The 17,161-nt window shown below is 32.0% G+C and overlaps 1 protein-coding gene across 3 annotated transcripts in view; it reads left to right on the top strand.

Moving 5' to 3' along the window:
• The first annotated feature begins 590 nt into the window (after nt 1–590).
• The window catches only part of LOC107453580 (15-hydroxyprostaglandin dehydrogenase [NAD(+)]), a 36,397-nt gene continuing 19,826 nt past the window's right edge, over nt 591–17,161 (top strand). For 2 of the 3 annotated variants that reach the window (XM_087162155.1, XM_087162160.1), the window contains exons 1-2: nt 591–715; nt 12,311–12,446. In XM_087162155.1, the coding sequence (XP_087018281.1) occupies nt 12,354–12,446 (93 nt within the window). In that variant the 5' untranslated portion in view covers nt 591–715; nt 12,311–12,353. Of the gene's footprint in view, nt 716–6,550; nt 6,756–12,310; nt 12,447–17,161 lie in introns of those variants that run through there. The other variant, XM_087162159.1, reaches the window with a different exon arrangement.

Genomic DNA, 17,161 nt, shown 5'->3' with positions numbered 1-17,161 from the left:
TTTTGGGTCTGATTTCGTAACTCAACGTATCACCTGCAATAATTAACTAGCATATTTGAAATCACCCTCTCAAACCATTATGATTAAGTCCTAGAACGAAAAGATTCCATCATTGGATCAAAAGTTAACTAGGGAAGTCCACTTTTTTTCTGTACTGTACATTTATTTTACCGTAGTTTCAAAATGATTTGGCTGTAAATATTATATCATGGAAAAAAAGAATACTTGTGTCTTGCATTTTCTCGCTCTCTTAAAATAGCCTAATTTCCTAGAATTTCCAAAAACTACAATTGTTTTACATTCTAGCATTTACGATTGATGAACAATTAATTAACCATTATATATTATTTAAAAATATTAGTATATATTTTTTAAAAAATTTGTGCATTAGTTTAAATAAATTTTAGTCTACTTTCCCTTTTTTGCCGTTATGAATTTGTCTAAAGATAAATATTTTTTCTCCAGCGAATTTAGGAAGTAAGGAAGAAAATAAAGGAAAAACGAATCTATAGATAATATCTGCGTAAATGAGTCGGAAAGTGTCATATTATCTCTCCTATAGTAGGCAATGGTTATACTACTTAAAAATCATTTCATCTTTGTTTATGTGATCAAAGTATGATTACGCTTGCTTAAAGATGACAGAATTTCATCTTGTTTCTTTGCTTACTCGCTTAGTAAATAATTATTAATAAAAATAAAAAGGAACATTTTGGTAAGTATATTTTGATACGTTAAACTAAAATAATATATTAACCATTTTGTGTTAATAATTACGTATCGGTATACTATTGAAACTTGTAAAATTGGAAGGGAAAAAAATAGATGAGAAGTAGTTTTGCCGTCTAACTCATAAGTTCGTAACTACAGAAATTATTTCTGCACAGCTTTCTATGGTATAAATTCGCAATTTTTTTAATTAAGGCACTAAATTTCGTGTAGTAATCTATACATATAAAAAAATAAAGAATTTGTGTGTGTCTGCATGCCGAATTGCAGGTATACGTAGTCACTAAAACTATGAAATTTAACATGAAATTAATTGTGCTGTGTGATTTGTAAATATAAATAGGGGTGCTAACAACACGACACATTTATTAAAATATGAAGACAGAATGAAAATCCATTACAATTTGCGTAAATTTTGTTTTATATTCACCATCATATTTTAGTTATATATTCACCATCTATCCTAAAAATAAAAACAAATGAACCCTACTGGAAGTTTTGAAGTACCCCACGAGGCATAATTTGTTATGGGAACATGGAGGGCTTTGTGACCCGACTGATTTAGCGTGGACCAACCACCCTTTTCTACATGCGAAATCTTCGGCCGGCTGGTTTCGAACTCCAGTTCTTACGAACGAGAGTCCAGCGCCCTGCCAACGACGCTATCACGGCCCAGGTATATAAATAAAGGGTTCATATAATGAAATGAAAAGTGAAATCACTGAAATACATTATTTCAATATTAAAAAAAAAGAAGACAGTAATACAGTATGTCACGAGGGAAAAGCAACCGAGAAAGACTAAACATGCACAAAGGAAAAAGAGGATGTTTATTGAACACTAATTATAAGTCATGTTGAATTCTTGTTATCTGTCAATTTTATTTTATAACCGTCGTTGAATAGACGACTCAATTTTCGGATTTACGACTACTAACGTTTAACACCGTATCCTTGTAATTTTGAACCCAATCCAGAAGACAATTGAACTCCTAGATCAAGTATTGGGAAACATTTTTCTTCGTGGAGGACTCTTTATTAGAACTAACCACCATTTCCGTTGCATGCAGAGGAAAACCTCACTCTGTTAGCCTGACGGCAAGTGAGCCAGGTGCAGAATTCGCATTGACCTGCAATCGCTTGGATTCGAACCCGGTTAGCTCATTGGAAGGCGAGCGCTCTATCCCCTGAGTCACCACGGCTCCGTTGTCTGTCGATTGACAAATTAAGTTCTTTTAACAAGATTACTGAAAAGATTAATCAATACTTGTGGGAATTTTTTTTCTTCTCTTGTTCAATTTTCGCCTCTAGTACCGCGTTCGATATTGGGCAATCTGCATACCCAACATTTTTTAAATACCTCCGTAGAGTATGATTCGAAGAAATTCAGACTTTGAGAAGGTCACACTCCTTTGAAAAGTAGGCTATCCCCAAAAAACTGTAAGGAAAGACATGGTTGACTTAAGCGTTTGATTGGTGGCTTTATCTTGGTGAACCAATCATCTGGCGGAATCTATCTGAGCACGTAAATATCGCACAGGCAGTTACTCTTTCTTTGATTGCGCTATTTTCTTGTTTTACGGAGGTTGCGTTTAATTTGAGACATACTGTATATCTTATTTTAAAAAAATATAAATCATCGTGTAAGTGGAAATTAATCTACAAAAAGAAAAAAAAAAGAATTATTTCCAATAAAATAAAGCTCTTAATTTTGATCTTTAACATAAAGAAAATTTAAATTTTATTGGTGGTATTTCTCCTCATTAATCACCCTAAAATTTAAAACATAACTTTTTAAATTATTTTATATTCTACTTAAAATATTTTCCTTGAGCCAAATATTTAACGATTAAAAGAATATGCCTCAGGGCTCGAAAAAACTCAAATATTTTACCCGTTCACGAGGACGGCTTGTCCAACAATATACCCGTCCTCCTTTGAAACTAACCCGTCGCTTCTAAATATATAAAAAATATAATTTTCTCTTATTTATTACAAGCATTTATATAAATTGCACAATGAATTAGTAGTTACTAGGATTACAAATACTGGGATTGCATTATACAGTAATAAAAGGAATACTAGGTTACTAATAGGAACCTAGTATTTCTTTTATAAAATAATTTATTTCTTTTATGAAATAATTTATTTCTTTTATGAAATAATTTATTTCTTTTATGAAATAATTTATTTCTTTTATGAAATAATTTATTTATTTCATGAAATAATTTAAATGACAAATGTCAAGTTATCTGGAATGTCAATTTATCCAAGGGTACTGCGTTTTTTAAATGAATCAAATATGACGTTTGCCAGTTCCACAATCAAGCTAATGATTTGCAGAGGTTTATGCACAGAAATCTGAAAGGGGTTTTAAATTTAGGTAGATGTTCATAATTGCGCTTAAACCTTCTTGTTTAAAACCACTAAGTAATGTTTTTTTTTTTTTTTTTTTTTTTTTTTTTTTTTTTTTTTTGCAAGTTCATTGCTGAAAAGTCCCTTTTAACCGCTGTAGTACGGGAGACAGAGAAAACATCAATTCCACCATGCGCAGTATGCTGCTGTATTTCTACATTAGAGGGTCATTTTAGAAGTGAGGCGCTAGACCCTTGTAAGAAAACAGAAATTGAAAATGTATCACCAACATTAATGGAAAAATGGCCGTCCGCGCGGCGGTCGGTTTCGAGAAATTCGTTGTCCGCGGGGAATTTTTGATCGCCGAGGACGGGAGGACGGGTGGTTTTTCGAGCCCTGATATGCCTTCATAATCAAAATAAAAAGTTTAATATCCGTAGTGATCGATTAAGTATCCACTTTTGACTGGGTTTTATAAATAATTATAAAACGTTTTGAAAACCAAGTCAGTTTCTTAAACAGAGCACTGCAAACCGTACATTGCTAGAACTGTGTCGCAATAAGTTAAACTAGTTTTTCTAACAAAATAGATACTATAATTTTTTTTAAATGTTTTAAGTTATCACATTAAGTTATTGACAAATTCCTACACAAAAATATCCTTATATTAGTTTTCGATTTTTTGTGACTATTTGTAAGTTACACCTCTGTTCACTAAGCTCAATTTCAATAAATTTTAAGATTTATGCTTAGCAACATCTAATTTTGCATTTTTTTTATTATTAATTGTCTATTTTTTGTTAACATGAAGTGAAGCATGTGCTTGTAAATGGAAGATTTCGAGAGGAATAATTTTTTTTTAAAAACAGTGTATAAATAGTAAGCAACAACAGTAGTAATAGTAAATAAATCATAAGAAGCGAAGGAAAAAATCGCGAAAAAGCATCTAAATAACCTTCGCACAAAATTGGAATTTTCGAAAAGAAAAAAACTTGGGTTAAGTTCATAAACAAAAACGGCCCTTTCAGCGAGTCAAATATTAGCTCTGTAGTTGCAATTCTACGGCTTGTAGAGCAGCCCGCACGGTAATTTTTATTGTAAGTTTAACAGTTGATAGTTCTCAAAGTAATTATCGAATGTTATTTTTTTTCAGTTCTATCGCTCCCTGTACGTGTATATTTTCTTGCAAACCTTTTCAATAGCAAGCTTCTACACCTCATAGTTTTTGCGTAGCAAAACAAAATGTAACGTTAAATTCAACACCTAATGTTTTTTTTTTAAATTTAGAAACTTATTTTTTGTTTGTCACCTTCTTAAAAATAATAAATAATGCCATTCAACCGTGAGAAAGTTATGAACTAATTCCAAAGTTTTTTGAGTCTTCTTACCATATTTCTGTGTATGTTCATTATTTAAATAAAAACGTAGATAATAGACTACAGGAAAAAGAAAAGAATGAAAGTTTTCTCAAGAATAAAGAAATGAGCAATAAAATAAATGACATCATCATAAACTATAACCCTCTTTTGGCTCTTGATCTGTAAGTTTCAAATTTACTAATTTTTGTAAATTTTTTTTTACTGGGTGCTTGGCATGATAAAATTATGAATATTCACGATCGCAAGGCTCGAATACGCCATCTGGGGAGTAAGCCGGTTCCATGTCTTGACCCTCCCTCCTTCCCTCTCCTCCTCTTAATAGTTGTATGGATGGTATTTTCTTCACTAGGGTGCACTTTACTGTTCATTCTGTTACTGTTTCTGGTGTATTTTGAAGTCATTTGGTTCACAACGTAATCATTTTGTTATGAGATTCTCTTGAGTAGCATTTCTTGTATACGTGTAATTTGTGCCTGATTTAGTATTAGTGTTTTTTTAAAAAAAAAGAATCACTGCAGGAATCGTCGTTCGAAGACCTGTCATTTGAAAACAAGAATCGTTAAAAAGCACTTCTTACCTTCTCAACAAAATACCAACTTCGAAATTTAAACCTAAACGATATTTTGTAAAATGAACTTAATCTTGCTGCTCGAACAATATGCTAACATTAACGTATGTTGGAGCATTGTTTGCAACATGAACAAACAGGAATAAACAAAACGAGGACAAATCAGAACAGCCAAGAAAGCGAGTTCTTTCTAAATCTAGCTATCATGTCACCTTTTTTAACATTATATTTATAAATAACTAACACAAATTTTCACTTTAAGCTCACCGGCATTATTTAATATCATTAGTATGTTATGAAATACAGCAAATTTGTGCTTAGAAATTACATAATTATCTCTTTTATAAAAAAAAAACCAAAATTATCTGTTTTAAAATATCGCCTCGCAGAATAAGATGTAGTAAGCATCTTCATTCTTTCTAACCGGAAATACAGCAGGTCAAGAGCTCGAGGTTATTGTTGTTTACATTTATATCGAAAACATCATCTATAGGAATGTAGTGCGATGTTTACCCCTTTCTTAATATTTTTCGATTTAATTATCAAAAATATTTTTTGAAAATTTCCGTGATATAGTTTCTTTTAGAACTATGTTCAATGTAGTTTTCACTTCTATATAGTTTCCTAACTTGAAAGGTTTTAATCTATTCGGAAATCAATGCAGAAACTAAAGTACTTCCTTTTTCTATGACTGTCCACACGATAATGGCGAAAGCGTGCGAAGTGTTGCCATAGTAGATAGTAAGTTCTGCTCTAAGGCCCGTTTCGATCGCCAATTATGTATATGGCGGTTTTTCGAAGCTCTGTCACCAAGGGGAATAAAAAAGCCATAGTTTAAGTGCCTTACACTTGAAGCAATGCGATGATTATAAACTATGTAAACAATCTTGCCGTGAAGAATTATTTGGCCTTTAAAGCAGACAAATAACTTTGTTCCGACATTTTTCTACCTAGATGAAAATTATCAAAATCACTGCCTGCCTTATTCTCAGTTTTTGAAAATTTGTATGAGCTCAAGTATTGCAGCATTGGAGGAAGTTTCTAAGTATTAAAAAATTTGACCACAAACGCTTTTCATTTTCACAAAACTTTGACTTTTCATCATTTTAACGTTCTGCGTCATTTTCGAAATAAGCGTAGACAGCCCTGGCTTGAGATAAACTGAACTTAACCTAAACAGCCATGAGTAATAGTTGCAAACTCACAGTAGTTATAAAAATAGCATATTAGTCTCGAAAAAAAAATCATTTAATATTTTGACGGAGCTCTCAGAAGCTGGAAATATTTATTTAACAAGCAACGCATTTGGAGTAGAGATCACAATCATTTCAAGTAAAAGGCACTCATAAGGAATTGTTCTAAAAGTAATGTGAACCGATAAAATAAACGTTAAAGTAACAATTGAAATATGCGGTTTTATCGATAAGTTTTTGCAAATGTCATCGATTGCTTAATAGTGACGAGTCATATATTGTGTAATATTGTAGAGTGAATTTTGTATTTTCTGATGCTTAGTTTGCAATTAAGCACAGTTCTCTGTTTCACAAACTTATCATAAACAAGAAATTCTAAATTACAGAGCATAAAATTCATTTTCTTTGGATATCGATATGAAGTGCGTATGCTTTTATAAGTAAAATAAAATTACGTCTACAGGACAGAGATAAGATTTTTACTTTTTGACGAATTTTTAATTTGAAGAAGCATCAACTAAAGAAGATGGAGGTAAAGCAAAAATATTCATTAAAATTATTAACTGAAAATTGAACATGAAAAATGTTATTAGAGATATTCAGCAATGATATACTATTTTTTTCAATAAGCGGTTGCTTTCAATATTTTAAGAGAGGCAAAAAATAAGAATGTCTTTTATGATGTACGGATGAATGAACGGTGTACAAATTTTTTGAACTAATCATAATCTCATATCAGAAACAATTCGATCATACTTTTTTATAGTGCTGTATTTTGTTACTTGAAACTGTAGACTTTAAAATAATGAAAAAATTTGTATGCCTTACAATTCAACATTTTAAGAATATCATATTATGAATATTATTAAGATAATTATAAATAGTCAGTAATAATTAAAAAGTATTATTTTTTTATATGGAGTTATACTTGGAAAAGATTTCTATCTTCTGAATTGCCGCCACCCCCGTGGGAGGTCCAGAATCTAAATCTGTCGAAAATAAGAATATTTATTCGGAGAAATTAAACTGCTGTTTGTAGAAAATGCAACACCATGAAAGAATCATCAGAATCAAATGAAATTTAATGCAGAAACGACTTGTACTGATACAAATAAATGATGAAATTTTCAAAACAAAAGAAACAAATTAAGCGTCCGAAATCAGTATTTGGTGCAGCCACCACGCGCTGCAATAAGTGCTGCTATACGACGTGGCATGGAGTCAAACAGATGTTGAATATCTGCTTGAGGAAGAGAATTCCATATCGCTTGTATGCGCAACCAAAGTTCGTCTTTGGAAACTGCAGGACGCGGATCACGAGTGAGACGCCGACCAACCATATCCCACACGTGCTCAATAGGCGACATATCCGGCGAATAAGCAGGCCAAGGAAGAAGTTGCATGCGTTGTGCTGAACAGAAGTCTCTAACAGTCCGCGCAACATGTGGGCGTGCATTATCCTGCTGAAAGATAGCTCCAGGGATGCCTTGAAGGAAAGGAACGACTTCGGGCTGTAGCACTTCACGGACGTATCTGTTGCTATTGAGATTACCCTCAATTCGTATCAAATTGGATCGTCCATGATACGAAATCGCACCCCAGACCATAACTCCGGGTGTTCGACCACTATGTCGTTCAATAATACACTCAGGAAGGCAGCGTTGACCGGCATAACGTCTAACACGAACACGGCCATCATGGGTCCACAAATTGAAGCGTGATTCATCTGAAAAGACAACTTGGTGCCAATCAGCTCGCCAGTCTCTGTGCTCAAGAGCCCACTGCCGACGCAGCCGTCGATGATCCGCCGTGAGGGGAATCCTGTATAATGGCACCCTTGCACGCAATCCACGGCGCAGCAGACGACGACGAATTGACGAAGCCGACAATTGTACACCTGTAACAGTAGACCAATGTGCTGCCAGCTGCCTGGAGGAAGCTGTGCGATCATTCACCGCCATGCGGAGCAGGTGTCGATCATCGCGCTCTGACGTCACCTTCTGTCGTCCAGTGCCTGTTTTTCGAGTTGTTCGGTGCTCGTCGGTCCACTGCTTCCAAACTCGCATCACTGTGGAACTGTTCCGCTGCATACGAGCTGCTATTGCGCGATAGGAAAATCCTCCTTCTCGAAGGCCGATTATCCTCCCTCGTTCAAACTCCGTAAGTTGCTTGAATTTCTTATTCTTCCGTCGTGGAGGCATACTCAGGTCTCACTAAACGTTTGCTACTAACAAATAATCATAGACTATTTTCAACGTCCCGCTACAGCACTTTATTTATACGCTTTCAGCATCAATTCAGAGGGCGCTGCGCGCGCCACGCACGCGCGATGGCTCTGAAACTTTATTAATTTGCATAATATCCTATAATTGACATTTGCTGCGAATTTCATTTGATTCTGATGATTCCTTCATGGTGTTGCATTTTCTACAAACAGCAGTTTAGATTTTTATGTTTGATTTTGTAAAAAAAAAAATATCTCCTGCACTAATTAAGATACTTAAGATTTGCTTAAGATTAATTAACATGCTTAAGATTGACCGAGCATTAATAAAACCTATGTCTTATGAAATCAGTGCAAAATCAGTTGAATTGATCCTGAGTAATCAAATTTTAAATATCCGACTTTTTTAAATTTGACTTCGCAGGAGCTCCAAAGTACGTTTTTGTATCTAATTTTTCTACTTAAAATATTGTTTGCATTAATTAGTTGGCATATTTGAAGTCACCCCTGAAACCATTAAGCTTGATTTTTGATCGTGGAAATCTGATCAATAGGTCAAAAGTTATTCAGTGTGTTCACTTTTTAATTTTGCGCGCGCACTGTGCATAAGACGATAAGTTAAAGAAGGAACTAGCAATAAAATGGCTACAAATGTAATTTAAACTCTTATTATAGAACTAACATTTTTTCTATGTCAAGCCTCGTTGACTTACATTTCTGAACGGTAATATGGAAATATTATACAAAGTGGTTAAAAAAAATTAAAGTAGGAAATTTTCCGAAAATTTTGTAAATTTTTAAAGTATATCTGCCTGAACAATAAGTTTTATTTACCGATGTTTGAACTATATTGGTGAGTAAAGCAACCTTTTTTTTTTAAACTTAAAAAATCATAATTTAAAAATTCAATCATAAGTGTTGCTGTTACTTAGAAATTTCTTTTATGGCATTTGAAGTCAGCACGTGTGCATTTAATATGGTTAGATTTAAATAACGATTAACATTATGATACAAATCAGCTGGTATTACTCTAAATGAACCATTGATTTAAATGAAAGGATATTTTTGTGAAGAATTATTGATTTATAAGTCTGAAAAGCATTTTAATTTGAGATTTACACTTTCTAAATTAGTATTTATATTTATTCTGTAAGCATTGATGTTGCAATAAGAAAAGTTACAGTTTTGGTCAATAATTAGTTCCAGCCTTTTGAAATTGTTGTGTAACTACCACTACCACAATATAATTCCAATTCACTTGTATATAAGACGTGTTTGATTGATTCTATCTTGGAGTACCTTTTGATAGATGACAGTTGACAGCGTCGGCACCAGTCCCAACATCGGAGTCCTTCGGATATTATCTGAGAACACGCTTGTCTTGATAATAATTCCCACATGTATGATACACAATAAATAGTTGACTTGCTATTTGTGACAGAGACATTGTTGCTACTCAGTCTCTATCTCACACCACTAGAGCTTGTACGCATCCGACTTCTAATCGCAACACAGGAACGACTACGCACACTTAACACGTTGAACGCCACGCTAATTTTACATGGCTTGCCCATCTGGCCACGATAAATAATTACAAACTAAATTTTCAAATATTAGACGGATTTTGCTATTTTTTTAGAAGGTTTATCATGACATATCTGACAAAAGTGGAGAATTATATAAGCCTACGAATTATGTAGAAATAGTGGTGGATAAAAATCTACTAAATTGAATTTATTAAACCAAGAATCACAATAATTAAGTAAATTTTGAATAAATTTTCTGCAATTCCATAAAAGAGTGTAAATTTTATAGTTCTATATCATATTTTAAGCTTGTGGTGAAATCATCGTACTTGATTCGAGAAGTTCATTCTCTGGCGAACCTGAAAATTTTTACATACGCTCAAAGTATTTTTCGTAATCTCTTTGAACTGAACTGAAGCTCAAGAAATAAAACGTGATCATCGTGAAACTTCGTTACCATCGAAACCATCGTGATACTTCGTTCTTTACTTTACGTTTTCTCTTCTTCGCAATCTGGTTTACGTTTTTCTTCAGTTATTACTTGCTCGATTATTCTTGTATGTTTTTAATTTTGCTGCTAAGTTTTCATTAAAGTTATGTTTAAATTTAGCATTTCTCCTTTCTGTTATCTTTGGCGACAGACTTAACTAAACATGCAGACTCATAATAAACGCAACCGATTTCTCGCCAAAAGCTGTCAGCCAGCTGTTTTTCGTGGCCTATGTGAAAGGTTAGTGTCAGCAAGCTGTGGCAGACGCAGTCTAAATGTAATTTTAGTGTCAGCTACCGGTGGTTGACGCAGCCTAAATGTAATTTCAGTGTTTCGTTCGTAATTTTATAGTTCTATATCATGTTATACGCTGTCAGCCAGCTGTTTTTCGTGGCCTATGTGAAAGGTCAGTGTCAGCAAGCTGTGGCAGACGCAGTCTAAATGTAATTACAGTGTCAGCTACCGGTGGTTGACGCAGCCTAAATGTAATTTCAATGTCAGTCAGCGGTGGTTGACGCGGCCTTAATGTAATTTCGGTGTCAGCCACGCGGTTGACGCGGTCTAAATGTAATTTTAGTGTCAGCCACCGGTGGCTGACTCGGCCTAAATGGAAAGTCCAGTGTCAGCCACCAATGGCTGATGCGTTGCTCAACGTGTCAATACAGCTCTTACTACCAGTGCTAAAAATCTGGAGAACTTAACACATCTCTCCTGGTCGTGTCATCTAGTGATCTGTATTCATCAAATTCTATCCCAGATAAAATTCTGGTGAGGGAGTAATGTTGTGTAACTACCATTACAATAATACAATTCCAATTCACTGGTATATGAGACGTGTTAACTCGATTCTATATCGTGGTACATTTTGATAGATGAAGGTTGACATCGTCGGCAATGTAGCTCCCCACAAGTTTCTAAAATCTCATATTTCGGATTTTTTTTAAAAAGCAGCAAATAAATAAAAAGAAGTTATTGTGACATAATTTTCTTCATTTGTAAATAGCTGTATATATCCAAAAAACAATGATGGTATTGAAAATCCTCCTAATTCTTAATTTTAAAGCTTAATCTTCTAAATACTTATCTGATTTTCATATAGCAACTATATTTGTAAATCACAAATATTATCGCGTATTAAAAGGAAATTATTTTCATAAATTTAAACAGAACGCTGTGTATGGATAAGTTCGAGTTGTTCTCGTTAAAAAAAAATAATTGAATAAGCTAAGTTATTACGCATTAAAATATTTGCCTCACTGCAGTCAAAATAAGTGTTTTGAATGTCTGTATCTGCAGTTAAGAGTAAAGTTGTAAATAATAAGTAAATATAAGTGATAAAGAATAATAAGTAATAAATAAGGACCATTCAATTTCTAAACAATTAACTCTTTTTCATTATTTTTCCTTGGGGATTATTAAGAATGAATAAAATCGTATTTTATATCCTAAAATATAAATTAACAGAGATATATTTCATATTTAAATATTAGCTTGTACTTGATACAATTTTTTATGAAACGATTTTGAGAAAATGATCTTGTAATTAATACGAAACATAAGATTTAATCATTATTTATTCACTTTTGAATCACGAATTGTTAAAATTAAAGATAAATACGAATCATCTAACTAGTTCTTTTCATATTAAAAGTTAGAGCCAAAATGCGATTATTCCGAAAATCTTCCATCATTATTTCCTGAAACAACTAGTCGATCATTCCATTTAACAAGATGTCAGGGAAAAATAACTCATTAAGTCAAATTGTATATTTAATGTAGTAGAAAGGTTTATGCGAAAAACTGAAGGACTCTTTTTTTCTGATTAGAATTAGTGCATTTATTTCTAGGAATAGTACGAAGGAGCGGCTATTTTATGAGGATTTATAAATCATGACACTCGAAGGAAAAGTTGCCCTTGTGACTGGCGGTGGACGAGGAATTGGAAGAGCGTACTGCTTGGCATTGTTGAATGAAGGAACAAAAGTATGTAATCCAATGTTTTTTAAGTTATCAGTTTATTTTATATTACTACCTTCCCTTAAATCTATTTATACTCATTGTAAACGGAATAAGCGTTTCAAAACCGTACGAAAATTTCCCACTCTTCCTACTTTCCCCTTCTCCGTTACCATGTTTTCGGCAGAGCTTACTTTTTTGCCCCAAGCCAGTATATTCCAACTTCTTACTCAAGCATATTTTATTTTATTTTATAGCCGTTGTTGATTGATGGAACTAACCAGCAATTGAGTTACATGGAGAGAAAAACCGCGAATCTCACGGCAAAGGGACTCTAGTCCATGATCCATCTACCACTGAGAAAATTTTACGTCAGCATTATGGTCAGTGCGAGGCAGGTGCGGAATTCATATCGACCAGCCATCGCTGGGATTCGAACCCAGTTCACCTCCTTGGAAGGTGAACGCTCTATCCTCTTAGCCAACACATCTTTACTCAAGTATATTGCTAAAAAGCAATGTTTTCCGAAGCCATGGTAATGGAGAGGGGGAAATTGGGGAGAGTTTGAAAATCACGTAACTTTTGAGATGCGTATTCTGGTTACAAAGAGTATAGCTGACCGCTAATGCTAAATTCGTGTCAGTAAAAATTAGACTGTCAGTTCTCAAATTAAACGATTACAAACTTGAAGAAAACGTCTTATACTAGAGTTGTATTTTTCACATTCAACAATAACGAGTAGTTTTAAATAGAATTATGCAACACTAGGTAAAACATCAATAAAAAGAGTGATCAGTATGATGATGAAATGCTCTCCGAGGCATTTCAGTAAGGGGCATACTGAATATGATATTAGATAAAAAATTTGCTCTTTTTTATACGAATATGCAATTCCATATGCATCATTAGTTTGCAAAATACCATGAAAAACATGCTGCTCAAGTAAATGTGAACGCCTGTTAATAAAATGCAACTAAACCCTGCATCAGCTGTATTGGCCATCATGATGAAATATGATAATTAGAAATAACGGAGAATAATTATTTTCCCGTTGACATGGTGATGTTTAAATAACTTCGTCAAATTTTAATAAACACGGAATTCAGATTAAAGTATTTTTTATAAGCAAATTTTAATGAGCACGGAAATCAGATTAAAGTAGAATAGTGCTTCTCGTGCAGAAAACGATATTTTTCGAATGTGTTGGTTTCAAAAAATTCAAACAAATTATCAATGCACAATGCAAAAGTTATGCTTGAGTAGATGATCCTTTATGAGGAATATTTATAAATTCCTTACAAGTAACTAGTCAAAAAAATAATTATTTTTTTTTATAAAATTGGAATAAAATGCTTCATAAGATGAGTTTTGGAACGATAAGCACAATTTGAGTCACTAAAATAATATTAATAATTTTTTTTGAAGATTAATTTTTTTTTAGGAAAACGATGCATTTTTTGACAGTGATAAATTAGTAGATTTTTTTCATATTTTACAATATCTAAAGTCGAATGAATCGTAAGCATTTATATAAATAACCATACTCTAAATGAAATTTCTATTTTCCCTTTCATTATTTAAATACTCATTGTATACGGATTTATTTTAGAACTTAGCACAAAATGGGAAGCATCTATGCTGTAGTACATGAATTTTAGTAAAAATTCCATTTCGGGGTAATTAGAACAATTAGATTGTTAAGAAAAATAAGAATACATATGTGAACCACAATATATTTTTGAAATTATATATTGAGGGAAGTAGAGTGAGTGATGTAAATTCTCAGATGCTATTAAAAAAGTGAACTCAAAGTACTATAAACATGTGTCAATATTGTAATTATTTAAACGAAAATCAGAAGATTCTGATACAAATCATTTTAAAATATAGGGTTGAAATCTGTGTGGTTAAAATAGCTGATTCATCAAGAAGATACTAAATTGTGGAAACATACAATAAATTTTAATATTAACTAAAATTAAAATAATCCCTAACCGAATGAATTTTCTTTTTAATCTGTGTGTTTTTTAAGTTTATATCATGAAAAATAACCATGCTTATTGTTTTCAGCAATAAATTTGAACCGAAAATGTCAAATTATTTATTCAGTGTTCAAAAACAATCTTAACATGCTTTTCTTTGCTGGAAAAATGTTTTTGGAAATTAAAAGTTTTATACATGAATCTCTACTATTAAGTGTAAGATTAATGTAGACCTCTAGTCTAAGATACGATAATTAATGTTCAATTATTTGATAAAGGTTTGCAGCCCTAAATAAAAAAAAAAACGTGCAGAATAAAGAAATATAAACATAAAAAAACACATTGGATATCAAAACTGTTTTGTACATAAAGGGAAAAAACGAGAAAATAAAGAAGTTTTTGTTAAAAAATGATGAAAAAATATTCCTACGTTTTCAAAATTAAGAAATTTAAACTGTAGTGCGAATTTGAACAACAAGTGCGAAATAATATTTAGCTTAAAAATGTATTATTGAAATATTATAACTTAATAAATATTTTCCTGAAAGTCTTTTAACATAATGAACCGGAGTAATGTGAGTTAAATATATTTAAGTAAATATTAGAAAATGATGATGTTCTAAATAATATTAATTGATGTTCTGATAATTATCATGAACGTGTAACGTACTCTGATTATGTTATCTATGTACAAATGTCAGAACTAGAATAAATTAATAGCCTTAAATTTAGTTTATATTTAATATAAATACGGTTAATACAGATAATATTAATATTATTTAATAGTACTTAATATCTAGAAATAAATTGATTCAATTAGTAAAAATTAATTTAAATAAATTTATATTTGATAATAATTTGTATTAGTATTAAATAAAAAAGGAATATTACATATGTTTAGTGTATTCATATGAATTCATAAATAATTAAAGAAAGCATCAAATGTTAAAAAAATCTTAGATTTATTATAAATAAAAGCATTTGATTTAATATATTTAATTAATATAAATTGAAGAATATTGTGTTTTTAATAATGTGTAATAAGTAATAATATTAAATGTTTAATAATAAAGAATTTTTTAACCTGCATAATTTTTGAATGAGTATAAAATAAAATGAATATTAATAAGGGATATATAAAATTTTATAGTAATTAATTTTTGTAATTATTTTCTTTAAAAATTAAATAAATAAAATTAAAGAAACCTTTTTTATTAAAAAAATTTTAAGTTATTTAATACTATTAGATTTGATTAATATATTGATAATTATTTTTTATGCATTAGATTTCATCATTTATCGGGTATAAATAATTCTTAACAGTGAATTTCTATTTTGTCAAGTGTGGGGATCGAACCTACGCCCAAAGTATTCTAGGAACTTTTTTTTTATTTCCAATGAGCTGCACAAGTACGCACACATGAGCTGACCTAGTGCGTTCTCCAGAAGTGGTATCCACTCTTTCAGGACCACCACAATGGGTGAGATACCGTTAATTTGGACGTCTAGTTTCTGCCACACTAGATGGCAGCACCGAGACTCTTATTTGGATGTTAAAGTGCACTAGGAATTTAATTTTGCGGGAAATTCCAAGAGGCACTCCAGGGATCTTTTACATGCCGCATAATCATACAACATGGCCGCTGAGGATTTTCTGCATCCCGAAAATCCGGTGTCTGGGTCGGGGATCGAACCCACAGACTTGGATTCAGATGGCCGACGACAAACCAACTGCACCACCCAGCCACTGTATACTAGGAACATTTGTCATATACTTATCCTGTAGAAGCTTGTAGAGAAAAATGAGTCTCACAACTTGCCTATTTAACAGGAATAAGTGTTCATTCTCCTCTGATAAGCTCAAGCCCTACTTTATTTTTACCTCTTCCTCTTTGATATTTTTTGGAAAGTTGGTTTGTTGCACTATCTCTGTTGCACTATCTCATTTTGTTGCACTATCTCTATAAAGCTGTAGAAATATTATGTTTTTGGGAGCATTCATTTTTTTAATATTTATTATTTTTTCTAGTATAATGTTAGTCATTTAATGAATTAATATTATAACTCGTTTATTGCATTTATTTCTTAGTGGATTATATTTATTTTGAAGAATGCTGATCTGTATGTTATCGGTGACTCAATTTTTATCAGTGGTTCAAAGTTTTATCCCTTAAAAGTAATGGGAATATGCATTTACTTTTTCAAAATTCGAAGAATAGTAATTTTCGCAATGTTTATAAATCTTTGGAAAGATAAATGTATTAAAATGATTTTAAAATTCTGTTTACTTCTCATTATTTTTTTTCTAAATTCTAATCTAAATATATCTATTTACCTTTTTTTTAATATAATTTCTATTTTTACTACAGTTATTGATTTCTATAATTTCTATATTTACTACTTTATTGATTTAAAATAATTCGTCTACATTAAATACAATTTATCATTTTCATCTATAAGTTTTATGTTATTTTATAGTTTTACAGCTATCCTTCCCCCCCTTCTTTTTTGATTTTATCTGAGATGTTTTTTTTTTATTTACGTTTTGAGATGTCGTATTATGAGATGTTTATTTTTTTTTTGTGACCGCATTTATGACTCGTCATTTAAATGGAAGATTATGCCATCAAGATGCAGCTGTAGATCTGAGAACAGATAGTAATCCGAAGGCGTCATATCCGGTCTGCATGCTGGATGTTGCTTCAAATCCCACTCCATCGTGTGGAGCGCCCAGCTGGTTATCGCAGTAACACGTGACCT

The sequence above is a fragment of the Parasteatoda tepidariorum genome, chromosome 1, assembly GCF_982258835.1.
Source record: "Parasteatoda tepidariorum strain Cologne lab strain chromosome 1, Ptep-v5.0, whole genome shotgun sequence".
Lineage (NCBI taxonomy): Eukaryota > Metazoa > Arthropoda > Arachnida > Araneae > Theridiidae > Parasteatoda > Parasteatoda tepidariorum.
The sequence above is the reverse complement of the archived record's forward strand: the minus strand, read 5'-3'. Positions and strand labels throughout refer to the sequence as shown.